The sequence below is a fragment of the Rhinoraja longicauda genome, chromosome 4 (genome assembly GCF_053455715.1).
Source record: "Rhinoraja longicauda isolate Sanriku21f chromosome 4, sRhiLon1.1, whole genome shotgun sequence".
Taxonomy (NCBI): domain Eukaryota; kingdom Metazoa; phylum Chordata; class Chondrichthyes; order Rajiformes; family Arhynchobatidae; genus Rhinoraja; species Rhinoraja longicauda.
The window spans coordinates 91009190-91033389 of record NC_135956.1 but is presented as its reverse complement, the minus strand read 5'-3'; the positions used below and the strand labels follow the sequence as shown (position 1 = coordinate 91033389).

At 46.1% G+C, this 24200-nt stretch overlaps 2 protein-coding genes across 3 annotated transcripts in view; one reads left to right on the top strand and one right to left on the bottom strand.

Moving 5' to 3' along the window:
• Positions 1 to 4716, top strand: part of slc35d4 (solute carrier family 35 member D4) — a 101017-nt gene extending 96301 nt beyond the window's left edge. Inside the window, exon 15 of the mRNA XM_078398382.1 lies at positions 3072 to 4716. Coding sequence (XP_078254508.1) covers positions 3072 to 3144 — 73 coding nt within the window. The 3' untranslated portion in view covers positions 3145 to 4716. The remainder of the gene's footprint in view (positions 1 to 3071) is intronic.
• Positions 4717 to 11572: 6856 nt separating this feature from the next.
• Positions 11573 to 24200, bottom strand: part of cables1 (Cdk5 and Abl enzyme substrate 1) — a 107540-nt gene continuing 94912 nt past the window's right edge. For both annotated transcript variants that reach the window (XM_078398379.1, XM_078398380.1), the window contains 2 exons: positions 16132 to 16339; positions 11573 to 14861 (listed from right to left, as the gene is read on the bottom strand). In XM_078398379.1, the coding sequence (XP_078254505.1) occupies positions 14721 to 14861; positions 16132 to 16339 (349 nt within the window). In that variant the 3' untranslated portion in view covers positions 11573 to 14720. The remainder of the gene's footprint in view (positions 14862 to 16131; positions 16340 to 24200) is intronic.

Genomic DNA, 24200 nt, shown 5'->3' with positions numbered 1-24200 from the left:
CAACATAAATATTACCAAAGACAAATAATCCACTAACCTGTACGTCTTTCAGACCTCCCAACAGTTCAGAATTTGGCAGAAATTTTCCACTTTCTTGTATCATTTCCGCCATTCCGATTTTGCCTCATATTTTTTCCGCAAAACGGTCGGTGATTTCAATTTGTCAATTCGGCCACCCGATATACGCCGGATGGTGTAGGAGTGATCGAAATTACCAATTGTTTTCGGATGGTCAATATCGATGCGTTGTACTGTGATCCTCATTAGCACAGTCACAGACTCTTCAATGAAATTAGGTATGTGCAGTTTTAAATGAAACTCTTTCTTCATAACTTAGTCATTCATTTTATGACCGTTGTTCTTTTATTCAACACCAAGAGAATTGGGATGTGTAAGGAAAAAGCAAAATAGAAAAAATAAAACAAACAATTTTTTTTGTTGTAAAAAGTATCTTTGTTCAATAAAATTGCTAAAAATAGCAGAATATACTCATGTTAGGCCTGACATTGTACATGTAGTCCAAGAACTACAGACTGTTGGAAATAATAGTCATTTTTCACACGTGAATGAAGCGTATGTGGCGTGCATGTTTTTGTTGCTGAAAAGTTGCATTACGCACCGTATTATGAATTTTGATGTAAAATTCTGAATTTTGGACATCAAAATTATGAATCTGTAAAATCAAATGTTGGCAGGTCTGCATCTTTGGAGTGTGGGAGGAAACCGGAGCACCCGGGGAAAACCCACATGTTCACAGGGAGAATATACAAACTCCGTACAGACAGCACCCGTAGTCAGGATGGAACCCGGGTCTCTGGCGCTGTGAGGCAGCAACTGTACCGCTGCGCCACTTTGATGTACCCCAGTCCGTCGCACAGACCAGCCTTCCCACCATTGACTCCATTTACACTTCACGTTGCCCAAGAACGCAACCAACCTAATCAGTAGCCACTCCAGACTGTTTCGAGGGGATATGGTGACGTTTTAGCAAATCTATTGTAACGTGTCTATATAAAATCGTTCATACAGGCACTTCTCCGTTGCTCCAGTTCTCAGCATATAAAATATTTAAAAGGATGAGAGAGGATCTTATAGAGACGTATAAAATTATAAAAGGACTGGACAAGCTAGATGCAGGAAAAATGTTCCCAGTGTTGGGGGAGTCCAGAACCAGGGGCCACACAGTCTAAGAATAAAGGGGAGGCCATTTAAAACTGAGGTGAGAAAAAACTTTTTTCACCCAGAGACTTGTAAATTTGTGGAATTCTCTGCCACAGAGGGCAGTGGAGGCCAATTCACTGGATGAATTTAAAAGAGAGTAAGATAGAGCTCTAGGGGCTAGCGGAATCAAGGGATATGGGGAGAAGGCAGGCACGGGTTACTGATTGTGGATGATCAGCCATGTTCACAATGAATGGCGGTGCTGGCTCGAAGGGCTGAATGGCCTCCTCCTGCGCCTATTTTCTATGTTTCTATGTCTTCATTTAAAAGCAGCAATCATTGTTTTAATCCGGGGAACAAAATCCAATTACCATTTGCATCAACGTATTAAAGTTGCCAGTTACAGCATTTTTGTGCTCAGTTCAGTTCAGGCAGCAATAGTTGAAGGCCTTAATTATTCTAAATAACCCCATAGCTAATGGCAGCACTCCAGATTCCTGCAGTCCGTGAACAAGCTGGGTGACAGCAGTCTTTATCTTGCTTTCCCAATTTCTCTCAACAACAGAAGAGCCTTGTTTGCTTCTCGTCCCTGACTGAAACTCATCATACCCATGGTTTCCTTCAGTGGAGGAACTTTCAAGAACGTGCCACGTTTTGTTTAGTTTAGTTTAGAGATACAGCGCTGAAACAGGCCCTTCGGCCCACCGAGTCCACTCCGACCAGCGATCCCCGCACACTAACACTATCCTACACACACTAGGGACAATTTTTACATTTACCAAGCCAACTAACCTACATACTTGCACGTCTTTGGAGTGTGGGAGGAAATAGAAGATCTCGGAGAAAGCCCACGCAGGTCACGGGGTGAACGTGCAAACTCCGTACAGACAGCACCCTGTACGAGCCGATCAGTGATTGAGGGGGAAACCCCTCTGGAAAAGGATTACCCTCGTGATTCATGGAGTCACACAGCATTGAAACAGGCCTTTCAGCCCAACGTTCATGCTAACCAAGATAACCTATGTAAACCTGGCCCATGTACCCCTCTCCCCCCATTTTGGTCCTTATTCCTCTAAACTAGTTAGACAGGTACATGGATGGAGTCTGTACATTGATGGAGTTTTCACCGTTGATGGAGTTTGTACAACTGATGGAGTTTGTACAATTGATGGAGTTTGCACCATGAATGGAGTTTGCACCATTGGTGGAGTTTGTACAATTGATGGAGTTTGTATAATTGATGAGTTTGCACCATTGATGGAGTTTGTATAATTGATGGAATTTGTACCATTGATGGAGTTTGTATAATTTATGGAGTTTGCACCATTGATGGAGTTTGTACAATTGATGGAGTTTGTACAATTGATGGCGTTTGTATAATTGATGAGTTTGCACCATTGATATAGTTTGCACCATTGATATAGTTTGTACAATTGATGGAGTTTGTATAATTGATGAGTTTGCACCATTGATGGAGTTTGTATAATTGATGGAATTTGTACCATTGATGGAGTTTGTATAATCAATGTAGTTTATACAATTGATGGAGTTTGTATAATTGATGAGTTTGCACCATTGATGGAGTTTATACAATTGATGGTGTTTGTGCAATTGATGGAGTTTGTACAACTGATGGTGTTTGTATAATTGATGGAGTTCGTACCATTGATAGAGTTTGTACCATTGATGGAATTTGTACCATTGATGGAGTTTGTACCATTGATGGAGTTTGTATAATTGATGGAGTTTGTACAACTGATGGTGTTTGTATAATTGATGGAGTTCGTACCATTGATGGAGTTTGCATAATTGATGGAGTTTGTAAAACTGATGGTGTTTGTATAATTGATTGTGTTTGTACAACTGATGGAGTTTGTATAATTGATGGAGTTTATTTGCTCTCTCCTTAGTCTCATGTTGGGTGTGTTTGGAGAAGCCCTTCTTGTCTATACCGCTGTGAGTGAACCATCAGCAAACGGATGAAGGCCGCTGCAGGATATTTGCCAAATCTCTTCCCGTCTGGAAGTATTTTCCTCTCTCATCGCCAATCAGGACAGGAACAGGAAATGTGCCGCAGGTGACAATCTTCAGCGGGATGGCGTGTTTCACCTTCCCACTTTTGTACAAACGGACAATTAACGGGCGAAAAATCACATTGATTACGATTTTGCCTCATGTTTTTTGGGCAACAGGATTTTTGACTTGGTCTTGTATGGAAGCTGGAATAAGGCCTGCAGCCCACAATGCCTGTGCCAAGACTAACTCTTACCTGCCTAAGGCCTAAGCATGATCCATATCCCTCCGTGCAGAAAACACAGAGAGGAAGACTGCAAGAGTTGTGCGTCTGATGGCAATTTGGTGTGATCCCTTGCCTGTGAGCTACTTTGAGCTTATTGATTGATACAGTGTGGAAACAGGCCCTTCGGCCCAACTCGCCCACACTCGGCCAACAATGTCCCAGCTATACTAGTCCCACTTGCCTGCGCTTGGTTCATATCCCTCCAAACCTGTCCTATCCATGTACCTATCTAACTGTTTCTTAAACGATGGGATAGTCCCAGCCTCAACTACCTCCTCTGGCAGCTTGTTCCATACACCCACCACCCTTTGTGTGAAAAGGTTACCCCTCGGATTCCTATTAAATCTTTTCCCCTTCACCTTGAACCTATGTCCTCTGGTCCTCGATTCCCCTACTCTGGGCAAGAGACTCTGTGCATCTACCCGATCTATTCCTCTCATGATTTTGTGCACAAAATGCGTCTCATGCTGGGGACTGGATGCCTGCAATCAACTCACGCAAATGAAGGGCTCACCTCTGGGTGCCCAGTCCCAATGTCATAACTGATAGGAGAAGAATTAGGCCATTCGGCCCATCAAGTCTTTTCCTCCATTGCCTGATCTATCTCTCCCCCCAACCCCATTCCCCTACCATCTCCCCATGACCTCTGACACACGTACTAATCAAGAATCTATCAACCTCTGCCTTAAAAATATCCACTGACTTGGCCTCCACAGCCTTCTTGTGGCAATGAATTCCACGGATTCACCACCTAAAGACTAAAGAAATTCCTCCTCATCTCCTTCCTGAAGGAACGTCCTTTAATTCGGAAGCTGTGACCTCTAGTCCTAGACTCTCCCACTGGTGGAAACATCCTCTCCACATCCACTCTATCCAGGTCTTTCACTATACGAGTGAATATTTAACACTTAATATTTTCACGATTCAGTCTTGCAACAGGGCTCTGGAGTAAAGGATACCCTGAACTATGGAGCAGATCCAACAGACATCATGGAAACAGACTGTGTATTGTCCCCAGATTATAAATGTGAACATGATTATTAATCGACTGTATTGAGGACATCTTGTTGGTGCTAAAGCAGAGAGAGAAAAAAACTCTCGGCACACAGTTGTCTTTCGTGAATGGTATGGTTTTAAATTTCAGACGCATCATGACATTTAAAATATTAACCAGCTTTTCTCAAATAACAGTCTGCGAGCCATGTTTAGTTCATGTATTTCTCATAAATACTGGATATTTTTCAGTGAACAGATGACATCTAATGTGATTTTCATGAAAAGTGGAACAGCTAAATAACATGAAGGTAGACGCACAAAGCTGGAGTAACTCAGCGGGTCAGGCAGCATCTCTGGAGAGCAGGAGTGGGTGAACGTTTCAGGACGAGACCCTTCTTCACACCCGGGTCTCGACCCGAAACGTCACCCATTCCTTCCCTCCAGAGATGCTGCCTGTCCCGCTGAGTTACTCCAGCTTTTTGTGTCTATCTTCGGTTTAAACCAGCATCTGCAGTTCCTTCCGACAAGTTAAATAACACGTGTAGGAAGGAACGAGAACTGGGTGTCCTAGTGCATCAGTCACTGAAAGGAAGCATGCAGGTATAGCAGGCAGTGAAGAAAGCCAATGGAATGTTGGCCTTCATAACAAGAGGAGTTGAGTATAGGAGCAAAGAGGTCCTTCTGCAGTTGTACAGGGCCCTAGTGAGACCGCACCTGGAGTACTGTGTGTAGTTTTGGTCTCCAAATTTGAGGAAGGATATTCTTGCTATTGAGGACGTGCAGCGTAGGTTTACTAGGTTAATTCCCGGAATGGCAGGACTGTCATACGTTGAAAGACTGGAGCGACTAGGCTTGTATACACTGGAATTTAGAAGGATGAGAGGGGATCTTATTGAAACATATAAGATTATTAAGGGGTTGGACACATTAGAGGCAGGAAACATGTTCCCAATGTTGGGGGAGTCCAGAACAAGGGGCCACAGTTTAAGAATAAGGGGTAGGCCATTTAGAACTGAGATGAGGAAGAACTTTTTCAGTCAGAGAGTGGTGAAGGTGTGGAATTCTCTGCCTCAGAAGGCAGTGGAGGCCAGTTCGTTGGATGCTTTCAAGAGAGAGCTGGATAGAGCTCTTAAGGATAGCGGAGTGTGGGGGTATGGGGAGAAGGCAGGAACGGGGTACTGATTGAGAGTGATCAGCCATGAATCGCATTGAATGGCGGTGCTGGCTCGAAGGGCTGAATGGCCTACTCCTGCACCTATTGTCTATTGTCTATTGACCCGGTGGTCGGCTCATTGGTCGATTTTCTCGCTCTGGTTCAGGCAACGTCACCAGGTCATCTAGGTCAACATCAACGCGATGAAATGGCTCGTTGGTCTTCCTCAGATGGCGCCGATTCCGACGATAGATGACGCCGCCCTCGGTTCTGACTTCATAAGATCTGGGTTGCGCAACACGGCCTACAACCACAGCCTTCCTCCAGGACTGATGTCGATTATCGGTCGGCTTCACTCGAACTGGATCGCCAGCTTTCAGGGGAATCAGATCTTGAGATCCTCTGTTGTAGTAGTCTGCTTGTCTGTCTCTAGCTGCTCTCAACTCATCTCTTACTTTTTTTGGAATTTCAGGTTTGAGCAGCCTCTGAGTAGTCGGTAGAATGGTCCTGGTACGTCTGTTCATCAATCTTTGAACTGGACTGCTACTCATGCCGGGTGTTGGTGTGTTGCGAAAAGCTAGTAGGCTCAGGTAAGGATCAGCTCCGGCAGCCTTAGCCTTCCTCAGCAATGACTTCGCAACTTTCACACTGCTCTCCGCCTTTCCATTACTCTGTGGATAATAGGGTGATGTGCTCGTATGTTCAAACTGCCACTTCTTGATAAAACTCTTGAACTCCTCAGCTGTGAACTGTGGCCCATTATCTGTGATGAGCTGATCTGGTATTCCATATCTTGCGAACTGGCCTTTCATTTTATGGATGACATTCACTGCCAGTGTTTTCTCTAGATAGTCTATTTCCCAATATCCTGAGAAATAGTCCACAGTGATCAAATAGTTCCTTCCATCCAAGTGGAACAAATCTGCACCCACCTTCGCCCATGGTCTCTCTGGAATTTCATGGGAATGCAGCGTTTCTTTTGGTTGCTCTTTCCCTTGAGCTTGACATGTCTCACATTTTTGTATGAAGTCCTTGATTTCTGCACTCATTCCGGGCCAGTGCAGACATTCTCTTGCCCTTCTTAGACAGCCATTCACCCCAATGTGGGAATCATGTACTCTTGTGAGCATGTCGCGTCTCCTGGCTTTAGGGATGATTACTCTCTCTCCCCTAAATATGAGGCCATCTCCAACACTCAGCTCGTCCCTCACATGGAAATAGGAGATGAGCTCTGGGTCAACATCCTTCTTGTTCTCTGGCCAGCCTCGTTTGATCACCTCTTGCAGTTTCTGCATAGTCTCATCTTCTCTTGTTGCATCCCTTATGCCATTTAGCAGAGGCTGTGCTATTGGGATGTGCCTTGCCAGGTTTACAGTCTCCAGTTCTCTCATGGTCTTGTCAGTCTTGCCAGTCTGAATATATGCTCTGCTCAGCGTGTCTGCAAGCTGCATCTCCTTCCCTGGTCTGTATCTTATTGTCACATCATAGGTCTGCATCCTCACCAGCATCCTCTGCAATCTCTTTGGTGCCCGATGAAGTGGTTTTGTGGCGATTATCTCCAGTGGCTTATGGTCTGACTGCACATTCACTGGCCTTCCATATGTGTACACATGGAACCTCTCTAGACCAAACATCACTGCCAGCAATTCTTTTTCTATTTGTGCATATCTGGTCTCCGCATCCGACAGGGCCCTGCTGGCATAGGCAACTGGATGGCCCTCCTGCATCAGCGCCGCACCAAGTCCAGTTTCTGACGCGTCGGCCTGTACTGTCAGCTCCTTGGATGGATCATAGTATCTGAGTACTGGCTCGGCAGTTACTAGCTTCTTTATGTCCATCACCGCCCTGTCATGCACCTGTGCCCACCACCAAACTACATCCTTCTGTGTCAGCTTACGTAGCGGTTCACATAGGTCGCTTAATCCAGGAAGGAATTTGCTCAAGTAGTTAACAAAGCCAATAAATCGCTGAACTCCTTGGACATCCGTTGGGTTAGGCATATGTAGCACGGCTTCTACCTTCCCTGGATCTGGTTTCAGTCCTGCAGCAGAGACTCTATGTCCTATGAAAGTGACTTCCTTCACCTTCAGCTTTGCCTTCTCTATGTTCAGCTTCAGGTGACGGTCACGACATCTCTCCATCAGAGCTTTAACCTTCCTGTCATGGTCTCTTTCTGTTTCCTCTGCCGTTTTTCCTTTCCCAAACACTAGGATGTCGTCAGCAACAGACCTCACTCCTTCCAGGCCCTCCAGCACTTGGTTCTGTCATCGCTGGAACTCCTCAGGGGCCGTGGTCAGACCAAACGGCATGCGTCTCCACCTATATCTACCATATGGTGTGTTAAATGTCGTAAGTTGAGAACTCTCATCATCCAGTTCCACATGCCAAAACCCGTTCTTGGCATCAAACGTGCTAAAGACCTTGGCATCATTCAGGTCAGTGAGGACATCTTCGATCGTCGTCACTGGGTAATGACTTCTTTTAAGCCCCTTGTTCAGATCCCTCGGGTCTAAACACACTCTCAACTTCCCATTGGGCTTTTCTACACACACAAGGCTGGATACCCATGGTGTGTGGGTCTCTACTGGGGCAATTATTTCCGCTTCTGTCAGTCTGCCTAACTCCTCTTTCAGCTTACTCCGTAAGGCTACAGGGATTCTTCATGGTGGGTGGATCACCGGCGTTATGCTGTCAGCTACCAGCAGATGGTACTTGCCCTCAAATTTACCTGTCCCTTCAAACACATCAGCATACTCCGCTATCAATCTTTCCTTGGTCAGAGGGATTTCACTGCCACTCAGTGTCATTATGTTCTCTGTACAAACTGAGATGAGCCCCATCTGCTGGGCTGCCCTGTTTCCCAGGGTTGGAATGCAATCTTCCTCCAGGACTACAAACTCTACTTTGTATTTCCTTCCATTCTTCGGGTTCACCAGTCTCATCGTGCTTTTCCCAAGAGGCACCACTGTCGTATTGTTGTACATGGACAATACTTGCTTGGTTTCATCTACATCCTTCGCATACATCTTGGGAATGATGTTACATGTGGCTCCACTGTCCACCTGGAATTTTACTTCCTTCCCTTTCAGCATCATGGTCGCAAAGATTTTCTTTGGGAATTGAGTCTCCTCAACCCTGTGCACACTTTCTGCTTTTCCTGCTTCTGGTTGCAATTCCATTGTGTGAATTTCATCAACCTCTTGACTGTCATCATACTCATCACTGGAACTCTCCACTTCCACCACTGCATGCACAGGTTTTTTCCCTTTCTTTTCTTTCTTCTGCTACCCCTGCTTTTCCATGCATTGTGAGGCGAAATGATCTTTCTGATGGCATTTGAAACACTCCCTGCCATATGCTGGACATTTCTCCTTCTTTCTCTCATGTTTGTATCCACAGTATTTGCACTCTATGGTTGGCTGGTATCGTTTCCCCTCCTGCCTCACTGCACAGACATCTTGTCGCTGGTCCCCTACCAGGACATCAACTCTGGCCTTGGCCAGCGCCGAAGCCTGGCATGCCTTCACACACTTTTCTAAGTCAAGTGAGGTTTCTCGGAGAAGTCTTTCCCGCAGCATGTCATCCCTTATGCCGCAGCATGTCATCCCTTATGCCGCCAGGGAAATTGATAAGGGCAAGGCTGTGGATGTTGTCTATATGGACTTCAGTAAGGCATTTGACAAGGTTCCACATGGAAGGTTGATTAAGAAGGTTAAATCGTTGGGTATTAATAGTGAGGTTGCAAGATGGATTCAACAATGGCTGAATGGGAGATACCAGAGGGTAATGGTTGACAATTGTATGTCAGGTTGGAGGCCAGTGTCTAGTGGAGTACCCCAAGGATCTGTGTTGGGTCCACTGTTGTTTGTCATTTACATTAATGATCTGGATGATGGTGTAGCAAATTGGATTAGTAAATATGCAGATGATACTAAGATAGGTGGTGTAGTTAATAATGAAGTAGAGTTTCAAAGTCTACAGAGAGACTTGGGCCTTTTGGAAGGGTGGGCTGAAAGATGGCAGATGGAGTTTAATGCTGATAAGTGTGAGGTGCTGCATTTTGGTAGGACAAATCAAAATAGGACGTACAGGGTAAATGGTAGGGAATTGAGGAATGCAGTGGAACAGAGGGATCTGGGAATAACTGTGCATTGTTCCCTGAAGGTGGAATCTCATGTGGATAGGGTGGTGAAGAAGGCATTTGGTATGCTTGCCTTTATAAATCAGAGCATCGAGTATAGAAGTTGGGATGTAATGTTAAAATTGTACAGGGCATTGGTGAGGCCGAATCTGGAGTATGGTGTGCAGTTCTGGTCGCCAAATTATAGAAAGGATGTCGACAAAATGGAGAGGGTACAGAGGAGATTTACTAGAATGTTGCCTGGGTTTCAGCACTTAGGCTACAGAGAGAGGTTGAACAGGTTGGGTCTTTATTCTTTGGAGCGTAGAAGGTTGAGGGGGGACTTGATAGAGGTTTTTTAAATTTTGAGAGGGACGGACAGAGTTGACGTGGGTAGGCTTTTCCCTTTGAGAGTGGGGAAGATTCCAACAAGGGGACATAGCTTCAGAATTGAGGGACAAAAGTTTAGGGGTAACACGAGGGGTAACTTCTTTACTCAGAGGGTGGTGGCTGTATGGAATGGGCTTCCGGTGGAAGTGGTGGAGGCAGGCTCGATTTTATTATTTAAGAGTAAATTGGATAGGTATATGGATAAGAGGGGATTAGAGGGTTATGGTCTGAGTGCAGGTAGATGAGACTAGGTCAGGGAGAGTGGTCGGCGTGGACTGGTAGGGCCGAACGGGCCTGTTTCCGTGCTGTAGTTGTTATATGGTTATATTATTCTATCACGTATCAGTGAATCCTTCAACTCTCTGAAACCGCAATGAGCTGCCAAGAGCTTCAGTTCTATTAAAAACGAATCAAAAGTCTCCCCTCTCTCTTGGCTCCGCATAAAGAATCTATACCTGTCGACGGTCTCGTTCCTCACGGGTTGACAATGCTTTTCGAAAGCATCGAGTGCCTGCGCTAGCGTAACTTCTTGTACGTTGCCCTCTGGCGTCCGTGTCTTGAGCGTTTGGTAGAGCTCTCTCCCTTGCGGTCCAACTAGGTACATTAGCAGTTTCCTCATTGTCTTGTCCTCCTTCCCTTCCATGCTCAAATCAACATAGAGCTCAAACTCTTCCCTCCATCGTCTCCACTCCATTGGCAGGTCCCTTGCCTCAAAATTCATTTGCCTAGGGGGCTTCAGCTGCTCCATTTTCCTGATAAATCCGCCCCTCTATCAATGGAAACAATGTAGGCCCCACAGTCGTCTCTCAGCAGTAATTACTTACAAACATCGTCTGCTGTCGTCCTTTCGATTGATCCTGAAGCAGGCCCCGATCTGACACCATGTTTTGTTAGTGTGTTTCCTTTCTGTAACCTGCTACAGTACAGCTACACAACTAATTAACAGAGGCTTTACACTCCAGTCTTGGGTTCAGCCATTTTAATTCAGGATCTCTTTGGCTACAGCCTCATAGGTAATATATCCCCGGTACTGCACCACCGGGTGCGCTATTCCCATAACACCTGTCTTCTCCCCATATCCCTTGATTCCACTAGCCCCGAGAGCTCTATCTAACTCTCTTTTAAATTCACCCAGTGAATCGGCCTCCACTGCCCTCTGTGGCAGAGAATTCCACAAATTCACAACACTCTGGGTGAAAAAGTTTTTTTCTCACCTCAGTTTTAAATGGCCTTCCCTTTATTCTTAGACTGTGTGGCCCCTGGTTCTCGACACCCCCAACATTGGGAAAAATTTTCCTGCATCTAGCTTGTCCAGTTCCATTATAAGGGGTTTTTATTACTGCTCGTTTCTCTTTCTCCTGACTCTCAGTCTGAAGAAGGGTCTCGACACGAGACGTCACCTTTTCCTCTTCTCCGGAGACGCAGCCTGTCCCCGCTGAGTTACTCCAGCATTCTGTGTCTACCTCAGGTGTCTACAGGGGGCAGTGGTGCCGGAGATCACCGGAGCGCCGCTCCGACACCTCTGTAAAAAAATAAAATAAATAAACAGCGGGGAATTTTACAGAGGTCGCTCCAGCACCAGTAACAGCTCCGACACCTAAACAATTAGCACTGCCAACACTGGGTGTAAACCAGCATCTGAAGTTCCTTCCGACACACAAGACTGTGGTTATGGGTTTCATATTGGGGAATCTAAAAAAAATATCGACCCGTAAACGCACAATTTGCACGGTAGACAGCTTTATTGTTCTCATGGTTTGTCAACATTTCAAAACAGAATCTATGGTCATAGAACTTGTTACCAGCTCGTAATCTACTCAACAAAAAAACTAGATTGGTGCAAGATGCGTAATGCAGAGATACAAAATAAAGTTACTCAGTAAATCAGTTCTCAGAGAAATTGTGCGCAGCAACCATGATGTATTAACGAGGTTCATGTTTGTCATTCACCACCAACTGGTGAGAAAGTGTAAACACTTTTGAATGGAGTTGGTTTTTGAAAATTATCCCTGGGATAAATTTATAGGGGTGTACAAAATCATGGGAGGAGGAGATCGGGTAGACACACAGAGTCTCGTGCCCAGCGTAAGGGGATCGAGAACCAGAGGACATAGGTTTAAGGTGGGGGGGGGGGGGGAGATTTAATAGGAATCTGAGGGGTAACATTTTTTAGACAATGGGTGTATGGAACGAACTGCCGGAGGAGGTAGTTGAGGCAGGGACGATCGCAATAAGAAACAGTTGGACAGGTACATGGATAGGACAGGTTTGGAGGGATGTGGACCAAATGCGGGCAGGTGGAACTAGAGTAGATGGGACATTGTTGGTCGGTGTGGGCAAGTTGTGCCAAAGGGCGTGTTTCCAAGCTGTATCACTGTATGACTCTATTCAGTATTTCTTGTCTGGAGTTCATGTTTCTGAATAATATATTGTCTTTGCTTTAACACAACAGCAAGTAACAAAAAGTCCAAAAGCAGGTACTGGCCTATGTTTGTGCTTGGTTTGGTTCTGTTAAATATGGCTTGTTTTCATCAGCTAACAGTGCAAAGCAAATCATTCAAATATTTCACTAATCAAGCTTTATCAAAAAGATAATTCAATACAGGAAAACGAATTCTAAATGAGGGTGGCAGAGAGGCGCAGCGGGTAGAGCCGCTGCCTCACAGCACCAGAGACCCCGGCTTCGTTCCTGACATCAGGCGCTGTTTGTGTGGAGTTTGCACGTTGTCCTGTGACCGCCTGGGTTTCTTCGGGTGCTCCGGTTTCATAGAAAATAGAAACATAGAAAATAGGTGCAAGAGGAGGCCATTTAGCCCTTCGAGCCAGCACCGCCATTCGTTGTGATCACGGCTGATCATCCACAATCATGTGGATTCCTCCCACATCCCAAAGACGGGCTGCTTTGTGGGTTAATTGGCCCACTGTAAATTGCCCCCTAGTGTGTAGGGAGTGGATGAGAAAGTGGGACAACATAGAACTAATGTGCAGAACACAAAGTGTTGGTGTTAATCCAGCATCTGCAATGGTCGGAATGGAGTAGGTGGGACGAAGGGCCTGTTTCCATACTGAGTGAATGAATGGATCAATCAATCAATCAATCAGTCAATCAATCAATCGATCAAGAGATCAATCGATCAAGTGATCAATTGATCGATCAATCAATCAATCTTCCTCACACACATTCCCCAGCACCAGTAATAAGCCTGGCTCAGGTTGATGGAGTGGGATAACGTAGAACTAGTGTGAACGGGTGATGGAGGGTCGGCATGGACACAGCGGGCCGAAGGGCCTCTTTCCACACTGTGTCTTTCAATCAATCAATTCAAGAAAGAGGGGGAAGGAAAGAAATCCAGCAATCAGATATATACTGGCTGAACAGCAATAGTTTAAGAAAGGTTATTTGGAACGGACAGACACGTTGAACAGCACAGCAAACGTGCTTGATATGGACTCTAATATAGAGCAGTTTCACTAAAGGGTGCAGCATTACACATCGCAATTATTCAGCAATACTCCCAACTGGGACATTTATACAATTATAACGTAGCGAGAAAAAGAAACAGCTTGAGACACACAAAATGTATAAACCTCAGAAGCCACTTCTCATTCTACTGGGTATGAAAACATTCATCAGTGTTCAGAAGCAAATTCTTTTGAGGAAACAATGATATAACTATCCATCATGTAACGTAGGACAAACAGAAAATGTTCCTTCAAAATTCTTCTACTAAAATTTCAAACAAAATTCCACAAACGGTTCAGTACTGATAGTTGATGTCAAATAAATAGACATCCTCATTAGAAATATCAACGCTACATTGCCAGGCCACAAAAGTGCATTTTCATTAGTGGAGCTTATAAAAATAGAAATGTGTTCTATGCAGTGGGAGATCAACCTGTGGCGACTTTGCCACACAATGCTCTTGCAATTGTTCAAAGTTCTGCCGAGTTCAATGGTGCTTCCTGCAGATAGACACAAAAAGCTGGAGTCACTCAGCGGGTCAGGCAGCATCTCTGGAGAACATGGATAGGTGACGTTTCACAGAGTGCTGGAGTAACTCAGCGGGTCAGGCAGCATCTCTGGAGAACATGGATAGGTGACGTTTCACAGAGTGCTGGAGTAACTCAGCGGGTCAGGCAGCATCTCTGGAGAACATGGATAGGTGACATTTCACAGAGTGCTGGAGTAACTCAGCGGGTCAGGCAGCATCTCTGGAGAGAAGGAATGGGTGACGTTTCGGGCCGAGACCCTTCTTTAGACTGGTTGGGGATAAGGGAAACGAGAGAGCACGTTGAACACTTTGACTTCTCTAACTTCAGATAGTTCCTCTGTCCCTCTCTTTCCCACCGCCTTCTCCCACTAGTCTTCCTGTCTCCTACTACATCCTATCTTTGTCCAGCCTCCTCCCCTGACATCAGTCTGAAGAAGGGTCTCGACCCGAAACGTCACCCATTGCTTCTCTCCAGAGGTACTGCCTGACCTGCTGAGTCACTCCGGCTATTTGGTGTCTTTCCTCGGTGTAAACCAGCATCTGCAGTTCCTTCCCACGCGTACTGATCGGAGAGGATGGGGGGTTTCCTTGGCCCACTCCCAGCCTGTGCTACAAGTGCTGGGTCAGTCTCCTGTAGTGCGGCAACACCTCCTGTTCAGAAAGGTGCAGAGCAAACTCCAAGGCAACCAGCACCGGAAACTCAAACGCAATCAGTTCACGCCTGTTCAGTCTGAACTTTTCCTCCAGTTTCTTCAGAGAGAAAAGAGAGAAAACAAAAATAAGCATTACATTGCAGAAACAAAGCACTGTGGGTGCTGGTTAATACACACAGTGCTGGGGGAACACAGGCAGCTGCTCCAAACAACTTGGATACATATGTAGGATCTCAATAATGACAGGAAATCAATCAATCTCTCTCTTAATCTCTCTCGATCTCTCTCTCTCTCTCTGTCTATCTCTCAATCTCTCTCTCTCTTAATCTCTCTCAATTCTCTCTCTGTCTATCTCTCAATCTCTCTCTCTCTTAATCTCTCTCGATCTCTCTCTCTCTCTCTCTCTCTGTCAATCTCTCAATCTCTCTTAATCTCTCTCAATCTCTCTCTCTCTGTCTATCTCTCAATCTCTCTCTCTCTTAATCTCACTCGATCTCTCTCATTTCTCTCTGTGTCTATCTCTCAATCTGTCTATCTCTCAATCCCTCAATCTATATCTTTCAATCTCTCTGTCTCTTTTGTAAGAAAATCTGTGTCTCTTAATCTCTCTATCAATCTCTCTCTATCTCTCTCTCAATCTTTCTATCTCTATCTCTCAATCTCTCTCAATATCCCTCGATCTCTGTCTCAATTCTCTCTCTGTCTCTCTCTGTCTGTCTCTCAGTCTCTCTCTCTCCCTCTCTCAATATCTCTCGATCTCTGTCTCTCAATTCTCTCTCTGTCTCTCTCTGTCTGTCTCTCATCTCTCTCTCCCTCTCTTTCTCAATCTCCCAATCTCTCTCTCTCAATCTCTCTCGCTCTGTCTGTCTGTCTTTCTCAAACTCTCTCAATCTCTGTGTCTAACTTTCTTTCTCTCTAACTCTCTTTCTCTCCCTCTGTCTGTCTCTCTCCCTCCCTCTCTCGGTCACAATAGACAATAGGTGCAGGAGGAGGCCATTCGGCCCTTCGAGCCAGCACAGCCATTCAATGTGATCATGGCTGATCATTCTCAATCAGTACCCCGTTCCTGCCTTCTCCCCATGCCCCCTGACTCCGCTATCCTTAAGAGCTCTATCTAGCTCTCTCTTGAATGCATTCAGAGAATTGGCCCCCACTGCCTTCTGAGGCAGAGAATTCCACAGATTCACAACTCTCTGACTGAAAAAGTTTTTCCTCATCTCAGTTCTAAATGGCCTACCCCTTATTCTTAAACTGTGGCCCCTTGTTCTGGACTCCCCCAACATTGTTTCCCGCCTCTAACATGTCCAACCCCTTAATAATCTTATACGTTTCGATAAGATCTCCTCTCATCCTTCTCACGTACTTACATCAATCAGATGCTTGACTTCATGTTTGCGTAGATCGCTGCCCACTTTGGCTGCCAGTAGCACGCAGGCTCCTGCACACAGTTTGCGGTTTTGTTTGTTGAGTTTGCCCTTCAGCGCCAGCTTCTCGAAGTAGACGAAAGCCATGGCGACTGTGGGCTCTTCCAGGCTGCACTCCTCCTGTGCCAGCTTCCTCATCTCCCGCTTCAGACTGCCCAAAGCAAAACAGCTCGTCACCAGCTTGCATAACCTTCCGAACAAATAACCGCCTGAAGAAAGGTTTCCACTAGTCTTAGAATAAAGGGGAGGACATTTAAAACTGAGGTGAGAAGCAACTTTATCACCCAGAGAGTTGTGAATTTGTGGGATTCTCTGCCACAGAGGGCAGTGGAGGCCAATTCACTGGATGGATTTAAGAGAGAGTTAGATAGAGCTCTAGGGGCTAGTGGAATCAAGGGATATGGGGAGAAGGCAGGCACATGTGGGCGATCAGCCATGATCACAATGAATGGCGGTGCTGGCTCGAAGGGCCGAATGGCCCCCTCCTGCACTTATTTTCTATGTTTCAATGACCCAAAACGTCACCTGTTCCTTCTCTCCAGAGATGCTGCCCGACCCGCTGAGTTACTCCAGCTTTTTGTGTCCATCTTCGGTTTAAACCAGCATCTGCAGTTCCTTCTAACACAAGGTAATAACTGTTCTATGCTCTGGAATAACTGCATTGAAGTACACATAGGAAGTGAAGAGGTACACGTACCCCAGTTTGCATTGGTGGCTCCAAAGCAGAGATGGTTGAAACCTTCAAATCCCTAGGAGTCAATATCACCAGCAACTTCTCCTGGATCACCCATACTGAAGCAACGACCAAGAAAGCTCACCAACGCCTCCACTTCCTTAGAAGGTTCAGGAAGTTTGGCATGACCCCAACAACCAACTCTGGCCAACCACTACAGATCCACCATACAAAGCATTTTATCGGGATGCATCACAGCCTGGTTTGGGAACAGCTCCATCCAAGACCACAAGAAATTGCAGCAAATTGCAATTCAGCCCAGACCATCACACAAACCAACCTCCCTTCCATTGGCTCCATCTACACCTCACGCTGCCTCGGCAAGGCCAGCAGCCCAGACCGTCACACAAACCGACCTCCCTTCCATCGGCTCCATCTACACCTCATGCTGCCTTGACAAGGCCAGCAGCCCAGACCATCGCACAAACCAACCTCCCTTCCATTGACTTCATCTACACCTCACGCTGCCTCGGCAAGGCCAGCAACATCATCATGGAATTTAGAAGGATGAGAGGGGATCTTATCGAAACATGTAAGATTATTAAGGGGTTGGACACGTTAGAGGCAGGAAACATGTTCCCAATGTTGGGGGAGTCCAGAACCAGGGGCCACAGTTTAAGAATAAGGGGTCGGCCATTTAGAACGGAGATGAGGAAAAACCTTTTCAGTCAGAGACTTGTAAATCTGTGGAATTCTCTGCCTCAGATGGCAGTGGAGGCCAACTCTCTGAATGCATTCAAGAGAGAGCTAGATAGAGCTCTTAAGGATAGTGGAGTCAGGGGGTATGGGGGAGGGCAGGAACGGGGTACTGATTGAGAATGATCAGCCATGATCACATTGAACGGTGGTGCTGGCTCGAAGGGCCGAATGGCCTACTCCTGCACCTATTGTCTATTGACCAGTCTCACCCCGGCCACTCCCTCTTCTCCCCTCTCCCATCGGGCAAAAGGTACAGAAGTGTGAAAACGCACACCTCCAGATTCAGGGACTGTTTCTTCCCGGCTGTTATCAGGCAACTGAACCATCTACCACAACCAGAGAGCAGTGCTGAACTACTATCTACCTCATTGGTGACCTTCGGACTATCTTTGATCGGACTCTGCTGGCTTTACCTTGCACTAAACGTTATTCCCTTATCATGTATCTGTACACTGTGAATGGCTCGATTGTAATCATGCATTGTCTTTCCGCTGACCGGTTAGCACGCAACAAAAAGCTTTTCACTGTATCTCGGTACACGTGACAATAAACTGAACTTAAACTGAACTACAGGCACCTCATGTTTTACATGTGTTGGAATTACGTGTTTTTAGAATAAGGCACTTTTCTAATTACCTCCAAAGTTTAATTTACGTGCTTCTATTTTCAGGATAACACGCTCATATACATGCCTAACACCCTGTGTCAGTGTGCTAGTGCCTAGCATATGTGTGATTTAGAAGACAGACACAAAATGCTGGAGTAACTCAGCAGGTCAGGCAGCATCTCCGGAGAAAATGGATGGGTGAAGTTTCGGGTCGATCTGAAGAAGGCTCCCGACCCGAAACATCACCCATCCTTTTTTCTCCAGAGATGCTGCCTGACCCGCTGAGTTACTCCAGCACTCTGTGAAACGTCACCTATCCATGTTCTCCACAGATGCTGCCTGACCTGCTGATATCTCCAGCACTTTGAATCTATCTTCAGTATAAACCAGCATCTGCAGTGAGGCCCAGTGCATATTGGAGGAACAGCATCTCATATTTGGCTTGGGCAGCTCACAGCCCAGCGGTATGAACATTGACTTCTCTAACTTCAAGTAACCCTTGCTTTCCCTCTCTCCATCCCTCCCCCATCCCAGTTCTCCTACCAGTCTGACTGTCTTCCTGATTAAATTTTACATTGTAAGCCTCATTGTCACCTTCCTCTCGCTAACAATGATCATAATAATGATCTATTCTACATTTTGTTTGATCCGCGTCCTCTTTGATCTCTCGTTTTCACACCTTACCCTTCCTGATCTCTGTCTCCCTCTCCCCTGACTCTCAGTCTGAAGGAGGGTCTCGACCCACAACGTGACCTATTCCTTCTCTCCAGAGATGCCGCCTGTCCCGCTGAGTTACTCCAGCATTTTGTGTCCTGGGATTCCTGGGATGGCAGGACTTTCATATGAAGAAAGACTGGATAGACTCGGCTTGTACTCGCTGGAATTTAGAAGATTGAGGGGGGGGATCTTATAGAAACTTACAAAATTCTTAAGGGGTTGGACAGGCTAGATGCAGGAAGATTGTTCCCGATGTTGGGGAAGTCCAGAACAAGGGGTCACAGTTTAAGGATAAGGGGGAGTCTTTTAGGACCAAGATGAGAAAGTTTTTTTTCACACAGAGAATGGTGAATCTGTGGAATTCTCTGCCACAGAAGGTAGTTGAGGCCAGTTCATTGGCTATATTTAAGAGGGAGTTAGATGTGGCCCTTGTGGCTAAAGGGATCAGGAGGTATGGAGAGGAAGGCAGGTACGGGATACTGAATTGGATGATCAGCCATGATCATATTGAATGGCGGTGCAGGCTCGAAGGGCCGAATGGTCTACTCCTGCACCTATTCCTTCTCTCCAGAGATGCTGCCTGTTTCTATGTTTCTATGTGTCCATCTTCAGTGTAAACCAGCCCCTGCAGTTCCTTCCGACACTTTCTGATTTACCTGCTACCTTTCGAAGGCGAAACCCACGCATGAACCACAAGATGCGATTAGGGTCAGAGAGCTATACAGTGTGGAAATAGGCCCTTCGACCCAACTTGCCCACACTGGCCAACGTGCCCCAGCTACACTAGTCCCATCTGCCTGCATTTGGCCCATATCCCACCAAACCCGTCCTATCCACATACCTGTCTAACTGTTTCTTAAATGTTGGGATAGTCCCAGCCTCAACTACCTCCATTCACCCACCACTCTTTGTGTGAAAAAGTGACCTCTCAGATTCCTATTAAATCTCTCCTCCCTCACCTTAAACCCATGTCCTCTGGTTCTCGACTCCCTTACTCTTCTTCCATTACTAATGTTTCTTAAACATTAGATTTAGATTTAGATTTAGAGATACAGCGCGGAAACAGGCCCTTCGGCCCACCAGGTCCGCGCCGCCCAGCGATCCCCGCACACTAACACTATCCTACACCCTAGGGACAATTTTTACATTTGCCCAGCCAATTAACCTACATACCTGTACGTCTTTGGAGTGTGGGAGGAAACCGAAGATCTCGGAGAAAACCCACGCAGGTCACGGGGAGAGCGTACAAACTCCGTACAGACGGCTCCTGTGATCAGGATCGAACCTGAGTCTCCGGCGCTGCATTCGCTGTAAGGCAGCAACTCTACCGCTGCGCCACCGTGCCGCCCACATTGTGATAGTCCCAGCCTCAACTACCTCCTCCGGCAGCTCGTTCCATACACCCACCACCCTTTGTGTGAAAAAGTTACCCCTCAAGTTATTATAAACAATTTTCTCTAGAGAATGCTTTGTATTTGAGAAACCGCACCGGCTTAATTCTCCAAAACACATTCAAGATACATTAACTGTTTCCGAGGTGAAAGAGTTAAGACGATACTCCAAAGGTCACGAACATTAAGCAAAAATTTAACTTCGTGCACAACTGAATCCACCAGGTCAGCAACTGTGATCCTCAAAGGACTTTGTTTTTCATTGGACTCTGTACTTTAGCATTGCACCATTACTCTTACCTAGTATTTATCAATTATTAACATAATATTGATTATCAGTTTATTTTAGAGATACAGCGTGGAAACAGGCCCTTCGCCCTACTGAGTCGGCAATCCCCGTATACTAACACTCAGCACAATTTATAGACAATAGACAATAGGTGCAGGAGGAGGCCATTCGGCCCTTCGAGCCAGCACCGCCATTCAATGTGATCATGGCTGATCATTCTCAATCAGTACCCCGTTCCTGCCTTCTCCCCATACCCCCTGACTCCGCTATCCTTAAGAGCTCTATCCAGCTCTCTCTTGAATGCATTCAGAGAATTGGCCTCCACTGCCTTCTGAGGCAGAGAATTCCACAGATTCACAACTCTCTGACTGAAAAAGTTTTTCCTCATCTCAGTTCTAAATGGCCTACCCCTTATTCTTAAACTGTGGCCCCTTGTTCTGGACTCCCCCAACATTGGGAACATGTTTCCTGCCTCTAATGTGTCCAATCCCCTAATTATCTTATATGTTTCAATAAGATCCCCCCTCATCCTTCTAAATTCCAGTGTATACAAGCCTAATTGCTCCAGCCTTTCAACATACGACAGTCCCGCCATTCCGGGAATTAACCTAGTGAACCTACGCTGCACGCCCTCAATAGCAAGAGTGTGGGAGGAAACCGGAGCACCCGGAGAAAACCCACGCAGGTCACGGGGAGAACATACAAACTCCGTACAGACAGCGCCCGTAGTCAGGATGGAACCCGGGTCTCCGGCGCTGTGAGGCAGCAACTCTACCGCTGCACCACCGTGCCACACTATTTGTGTGTTATTGTTTTAACAAGCCTATTAAGCCGTAGCAAGTGAGAATTTTATTGACCCATTGTCGGTACGTAGAACATTTAAACGCCCGTCACCAAATGACACAGGCAATGCATGCAAATTTAATTTCGGTGACATTTGTTATATTGTCTCTGGAAGAAACAAAATGGAGAAAGTCACAGTAATCTACAACCCAAAGGAATGATTTAGATTTTTTTAGATTTTGAGATACAGTGCGGAAACAGGCCCTTCGGCCCACCGGGTCAGCGCCGCCCAGCGATCCCCACACACTAACACTATCCTCCACACACTAGGGACAATTAAAAAAAAAACATTTACCAAGTCAATTAACCTACATACCTGTACGTCTTTGGAGTGTGGGAGGAAACCGAAGATCTCGGAGAAAACGCACGCAGGTCACGGGGAGAACGTACAAACTCCGTACAGACGGCGCCCGTAGTCAGGATCGAACCTGAGTCTCCGGCGCTGCATTCGCTGTAAGGCAGAAACTTACAGCGCCACCGTGCCGCCCACAAAGGAAATCCTTACAAGGCTGAGGAAGTTTGGCATGTCCCCGACAACTCTCACCGACTTCTACAGATGCGCCCAACAAACCATTTAATCGGGATGCACCACATCCTGGTTTGGGAACAGCTCCATCCAAGACCGCAAGGAATTGCAATAGTGGACGCAGCACAAGACCATCACGCAAACCAACCTCCCTTCCATTGACTCCATCTACACTTCACGCTGCCTCGGCAAGGCCAGCAGCATCATCAAGGACCAGTCTCACCCCCGACCACTCCCTCTTCTCCCCTCTCCCATCGGGCAAAAGGTACAGAAGTGTGAAAACGCACACCTCCAGATTCAGGGACAGTTTCATCCCAGCTGTTATCAGGCAACTGAACCATCCCACCACAACCAGAGAGCAGTGCTGAACTACTATCTACCTCATTGGTGACCTTCGGACTATCCTTGATCGGACCTGCTAGCTTTACCTTGCACTAAATGCTATTCCCTTATCATGTATCTGTACACTGTGAATGCCTCGGACTATCTTTAATCAAACTTTACTGGACTTCATTTGCATTAAACGTTATTCCCTTATCCATGTGTCTGTACACTGCGGACTGCTTGATTGTAATCATGTATTGTCTTTCCACTGGCTGGTTAGCACGCAACAAAGGTTTTTTGTTATAGAGTCATAGAGTGATACAGTGTAGAAACAGACCCTTCAGCCCATCTACACAAGTCCCACTTGCCTGCGCTTGGTCCATATCCCTCCAAATCTGTCCTATTCATGTACCTGTCCAACTGTTTCTTAAACGTTGGGATAGTCCCGGCCTCAACTACCTCCTCTGGCAGCTTGTTCCATACACCCACCACCATCTGTGTGAAAAAGTTACCCCTCGTATTCCTATTCAATCTTTTCCCCTTCACCTTGAACCTATGTCCTCTGGTCCTCGATTCCCCTACTCTAGGTAAAAGACTCTGTGCATCTACCCAATCTATTCCTCTCATGATTTTGTAGACCTCTATAAGATCACCCCTCATCCTCCTGCGCTCCATGGAATAGAGACCCAGCCTGCTCAACCTCTCCCTGTAGCTCACACCCTCTAGTCCTGGCAACTTCCTCGTAAATCTTCTCTGAACCCTTTCCAGCTTGACAATATCTTTCCTATAACACGGTGCCCAGAAACGAACACAATAAACTATTAATATTAATGGGACTGTGGAAAGACAGATTGAATTTATGAAATGGTTGGTTTTTGAGGTTGTAGATGGGGAGAACCAGCAACTGTGGTGTGCTTAAACCCTCAGAACATGTTTGATGGGTATCATGTAAAAGGTTATTTAAAGAATAGAGCACACAGTATCAGGGCAGTGAATGGAACAGAGCATTGAGCCATGCACAGAACATAAATAGCAGCTGTAAATGTGGAATTATTTGCCACAGAAGGCTGTGGAGGACAAGTCAATGGATATTTTTAAGGCAGAGATCGATAGATTCTTGATTAGTACAGGTGTCAGGGGTACTTTATCCACAGAAAATATAGACTTGATTACAATCAAGCCTTCCCCAGTAACAGATGAAAATGAAATGATAAAGAGTGCAGCAAAAGTTGATAAATTCTCATTAAAGATAGTTCGGAGGTCTCCATTGAGATAGACGGGAGGTCAGGACCGCACTCGAGCTGATGAGAGGACAAATCAGTTGCCTGATAACTGATACCTGGAGAGAGTGGATGTGGAGAGGATGTTTCCACTAACAGGAGAGTCTAAGACTAGAGGTCACAGCCTCAGAATTAAAGGACGTTCCTTCAAGGAGATGAGAGGAATTTTAGTCAGAGGGCGGTGAATCTGTGGAATTCTTTGCCACAGACGGCTGTGGAGGCCAAGTCAGTGGATATTTTTTAAGGCAGAGATAGTTAGATTCTTGATTAGTGCGGGTGTCAGGGGTTATGAGGAGAATGGGGTTGGGAGGGAGAGATAGATCAGCCATGATTGAATGGTGGGGTAGACTTGATGGGCCGAATGGCCTAATTATTTATGAACAAATGTGATATTTTTGCCTTGGGAGGCTACAATGTCGGTTGACTCGAGGATCTGTGGTGGGCTCCATCTGTTCAGATCTACATTAGTCTTTGGTTTAAACCAGCAGTTCCTTCCGACAGGTTTAGTGAGGTGGGGGAGGGGTGTATATCGCCTGTACCTGCTGAGGAAGCAATGCTGGGGAGCTGGCCACACAGGTGCAGAGAGGTAGCGTGTGGCACAGC